Source organism: Mesoplodon mirus, assembly GCF_964341445.2.
Source record: "Mesoplodon mirus genome assembly, chromosome: 3".
Lineage (NCBI taxonomy): Eukaryota > Metazoa > Chordata > Mammalia > Artiodactyla > Ziphiidae > Mesoplodon > Mesoplodon mirus.
The window spans coordinates 87,640,291-87,645,634 of record NC_138978.1 but is presented as its reverse complement, the minus strand read 5'-3'; the positions used below and the strand labels follow the sequence as shown (position 1 = coordinate 87,645,634).

Here is a 5,344-nt window from a genome sequence, read left to right as displayed (position 1 = left end):
TATGTTTTTGTAAGGTCTGCATAAGTAAGAGATTTTGACTACAAGTGATCAAGACTCTTCCCCCTTAGTCATATATCCCCTCATATCTGGTGGCATTGAGTGGCTGTAGGCATTTTGAGGATTCAGCCACAATGAAACTGAGTTGGGGATACAGTAGTTTGGGTTAGCAAGGCATATTTATTGGTTCAAAATCACTTCCACACCTAGATAAGTTGTTGCTCCCTGTCCTGGTGTAGGAATGGCTTCTAGGAATACTTCACTGATTCATCCTACAAGGTGACATGAAGGGGTAGGGCTCAAGGTCACATCACTATGTGAAGATGTCTTACAGCAAATGATGCTGGAAGTACATGGATAGTGAAGGAGGTACACAACAGTAAGCAGAAGTTTCATGGGTGCCTAGTCAGAACAAAAGAAATATTCTCAGTAATGCAAAACATTCGACTATAAATACAAACTTTTCCTTTTTGGTGAGAATCATACATAACAGAATTTATCAGAACTTCTGTATTTATAACCTATGTTTATTATATTAGCTTTTCTTTTTTCATTTCTTGTCCCATGATTTCCCATTTTAAATAATCACTTTTATACCTTAAAAATAAATAAATAAGGGGTAGCTATGCCATATATAAGTGTTTCAATGGTATTCCCAATACTAGATCTTCCTGATGTTTATTTTTATTTTGTCTTGTACAATAAGAACATTTGGGCTACTTTGAGAAAGAACAAGGAAGCATTTATGCAGCAGATCCTTTTTGGAGAGAAGAATAATGGTAACAAAGTATTTATTTATTGCTAGTAGAGCTCTTAATGAGGTATTTTCTCTGCAAAAATGAGGGAGAGGTTGTGGGCTGTAATATTCCTCTGGCCTTAATTTAGCAAAAAGAAGGCCCTTTATTTTATTTCTTTATTTTTCTTACTTTAAGCAGAATAAAGGCACTAACTAGAACCATGCTGGGTGAACAAAGTTATAAGCAGATGTCTTATTTTTCTACCTTTAGGCCACATTGAAACAAACATACTATCTGAAGAAGAAAATTAGGTACTATAAAATCAAATTGAAATATATATTCCTTAAGCACATTTTAAATATCATAATTAAGTGCCCAGGCCACTTAGAGTAAAAACTATTGTGTCTTTCCTCAAAGGATAATTTTTATTTCAATCATAGTTTCAACTTGGATGTCAACTTTCACCATTTTCAGGGCTGACTTTAACATCTGAATACAACCATCAAACCTGTACTTGTTGTGGTAATGAATATATATAGGCTGCCTGGAGGTCTAAGTATGAACTAAATAACTTGGCATATTCTGGATGCTTCAGGGCAAAGTTCTTAAAGGTCCTGTATGAAATGTACTCTGAGTTCTGTCCAGCTATCTCCCGAAGAGTCTGGAAACATCAAGATTTGGCACTCCAAAAGCTGCCCGAAGTATAGCAGCTAACTCCTGTTCTGTTATGAAACCATCATTATCAAGATCAAAAAGCTTAAATGACATTTGCAGAATCGTTTCAGTGTTGGCAGGATTGCATAGGACAGTCAGACCTATCACATACTCTCTGAAGTCTATGCTGCCATCATTATTCCTGTCAAAGAAGGCAAAAAGTTGACTCAAGGGCTCTGAAATTGGGAGTTTCAAATAATTCGCCAACTCTGTAATTCCTATCTTCCCTCCTTTTGAGGCAACTGCAATTGCAGCATATTCATCCAAACACTGATGAATATTATCCCAATCTAACTTTAATTTCTGGCTAAGTTTTGTAAATTCAACCAAACCGGCTTCCACGGGTAGTCAAAGGTTACCTGCAGAAATCATCAGTCTGCAATCTTCATAAGTGTGATCTGTCACAGGCACCCCAAGAGCATTGGCCATGATGATCCTCACTGTATTGGCAAAAAGGACGGGGTCTTTTTTTTCTCGGTCATTTGGGATATAAACGGGCATAAACTCAACTTCTACCCTGGTGAAGAGTTGACTCAGGGTCAATTTACAGGTCTGGAAGCCTGTAAACCCCTGCCAGGTCCAGGTCACGGTGTCCAGGGTGTTTGGGTACCTGAGCAGCACTGGCTGCACAGGAACACCTGGAGAGAAGGCCCCTAGTTTAAAGGTGACCAGACAGCTGCGGTTGGTACACACTCCTTCCAGGAAAATCAGGATCTGTGGCCACTTCCTATCAGATGTCACTCGCCTCAGGATTTCCTCCCGGGTATTCTTCCTCGAATTGGGGTCATCTCAGGTCACAAGCACCGGCTGCGTTGACAGTAAGAATTTCCCAGCCACGGGGATACGCACATTTTGACTCGCGGAGACCACCGAGGGGAAACCTGCCACGACACAGGCGACTGCGTCAAAGAAACTGGAGTGCGGTGCTGCAACGAAGATGCGGGCCTTGTCTCAGGTTGCCTTTTTCCCTTTCACTTTAACCAGGAAACCTGCTGAAAAAAAAGTCACCTGAAACAAGAACTTGAGAGTGGGTTGCACCAGTCTTCTTCTCCAACTCCTGGCGGGCTTGGTTGTTCTAGCACGACGACCTATGGTGGAAAGCGCAGCCACCGGCCAGAGGAAGATGAAGAGGACGGCGATGCAGGACACGCGCACCGGCACCGGCGCAGCCCCCATGAGGACGATGTAGGCCCAGCACCACGCGCTGATGTGCGTCTGCTGCATGAAGGGGTTGTCCACTGCTGGCGGGTACAGGAACTTGCTTGTGTCTTGGCTGAGGACGGATTCCAACACCGCAGCCTCGGAGTCCGAGGCGGGCTGTGCCATGAAGCCCACTATTCCTTAGTCTCAGGACACTTGGATCTGGGGGCGGCCCCCGGAGTGTACCCCTGCCCCATATTTAAGTGCTCTTTCCGTTCGCACATAATTAGAGCTCTTTGAGGCAATTGTGGGTTAATAGAAAATGATATATTACCTTTAAAATCAAAAATGCTAAATGATATAACAGGAGAATTAGAATCATATCAACAGCACAATCATTTTTGCTTTTTGTAAATGGCCTCCTTTTGAAACATATGCTTAATAAATTATTTTCACATAATTTCTGAAATTTACATTAAGCATATTTATATACCTACTAAGGATGAATTAAATAGATGAATATTTATTAATCACAATTTTTTTAATTTAAATGCCATTACCAGTCAAGTTTACTTACAGTGAGATGCTTTGGCAGTTGGTAAGTCAAATTCATTTACTCTTCCTACAAATGGATCTCTTTATGCTAAGAGGTCTAACTGATGGCAACCTTGAGCCTTTATATCTGTTACAAGTACTCTTCTACATCCACTGAAAATTAGAATACATCCATTATCATAGGCCAGGATTACCCGTGGCACGTTTTGACGTGTATTGTTAATATTAGTCCAGATGAACTGGTCAGCATTCCAAACAGACATAAATAACAACAACGAGAAACCTTCACCTTTGTCAGAAACACGTTTTCTTTAAAATAAGTCAGAATTACTTCATTGCGTCACCACACACGGTCAATAAAGTCTTGTTCCTTCCTTTGTTGCTGCCCTTTGAAAATGATCAAGAGGGAAGCATAATTAAAGTTGGTGTGAATCAGGCTCTCTGCTAAACCTTGTAGCATTTGCTGTATCAAACACTCCTGTTTGCTAATTGCTAATTTAAATTCCTCCAGAATTAAAAGTCAAATTGTAAGTTTCGGAAAGATGTTTCTAATTATTGGAACACAACAGGTTACCCATAAAACAGAAAGAGCAGTGTGGATACCACAGCCGGTTAAACAGAATGTGATCTAAGTGGAAAGATTATGGGCTTTACAACCAGATGGATCTAGGTCAGATCCTGGTTCCAACCCTTGTACTGTGGGCATTGGCCAATCTCATTTTCACATCTGTAAAGTGGTGATACTCCCTACCTTGCGATGTTATAAGGCACAAGTACTCCCTACCTTGAGATGTTATGAGGCACAAGTACAATGTACATAGAAAACTGGGCTTTTATTGGTAAATACACGTTGCTAGGATACAATGATGAGAATTCTTAGGGACATTCCACTTTCTTCTGTCACTATCAGAACTATGATTAGTGAGGGAAACATTCCTTTCACCAGCTTAGTCTTATTTGGGAACACAGTTGTAGTCTCTAAGGAGCCATGATTTGGCAATGTTACTCGTTGTCTCCCATGCCATATGAGAGCAACCCAAGAGAATGAGTAGTAATCCCTTGAGTTGGTCTCATCCTCTATTCTGTAATTCTTCCTGCCATTTTTTTTTTTTTGGCCACGCCATGCAGCTTGTGGGATCTTAGTTCCCTGACCAGGGATTGAACCCGGGCCCAGGAGTGAAAGGGCCGAGTCCTAACCACTGGACTGCCAGGGAGTTCACTTCCCACTCTTATCTGTAAGGCTCATTAATACTTTTGAACCCTTGTTTGATTTAACTGCATTCTGTATATGGTTCTTAAGGGAAAGATCAACATTACCATGTCATCTTTCTTTCATATTTCCCGCACAGTGCCTAGCAGTGTATCAAATATATTATTTATTCATTTAGCAAATATTTGAGTTCCCACAATGAGTCAGGCTCTTACTCTAGATGCTGGATATATGTCAGTTAATAAAGCAAAAATCTCTGCCCTGTGGAGCTTAGATTCTAGTGCACATAGGAAGTACAGTATTCAATCCTTGTTGCATTAAATGGGGCAAAAGCACATTTTGATCTCTTTTCTATATCTCTCACCAATTTAGCTGAAGAATTAAGGCAAGTAATTTAATGGATGTGCTTCCCTACAATGTTTAATAAATATATATGTATATATAGAATCTTCATATCCTCTTTTGTTACTCTTCCCAGTGTAAGTAGTATTTATGGCCTATTTTAAGATGCACGTTCATCTTGTCATATCTGCCTTCAAACTAATAAACATACTATAAATCCAAGAGATTTGATAATAGAGTTTTTTAACGGTTAAAAAATAGTAAAAAGAACTTTGGAACAATAAAATAAAAATTTATACCATTGCAGTTTTGCCTTTTAATATGGCACAGCTAATCTTTAATATACATTTGTAAAAGGCACCATATATTAACAGGGTAAATAACGCGAAAAACCAAAACTGAGCCACTTTCTCCAACTTCCTTTTTGCACAAGTGTGTACATTTTAAGGCAGATGCTTTTCTGTGCAAAATACAACAAGAAAAAAACCAACATTATGTTACAAGTTCACACATTCTCAGATTTTTTTCGATGTCATTTGTCAGGATATTTATTTATGATAAAGCATATTAAAACAATTTTTCCTAATGAAGCTTAAAGAAGTTGATGAACAATTTAAAAAAATTATTTAGAGATTTCATTACAGACTCA

General features: G+C 39.3%; 1 protein-coding gene across 1 annotated transcript; it reads right to left on the bottom strand.

Annotated features, from left to right (window-relative positions):
* Window positions 1-1,236: 1,236 nt before the first annotated feature.
* On the bottom strand, window positions 1,237-2,774 carry LOC309799170 (lysophosphatidylcholine acyltransferase 2B-like; the record flags this gene model as incomplete). The annotated part of the gene is given in 5 exon segments (XM_082612161.1): window positions 1,237-1,388; window positions 1,391-1,796; window positions 1,800-2,237; window positions 2,241-2,399; window positions 2,403-2,774. Coding segments are annotated over 5 exon segments (1,527 nt in total).
* Between the last annotated feature and the right edge of the window lie 2,570 nt (window positions 2,775-5,344).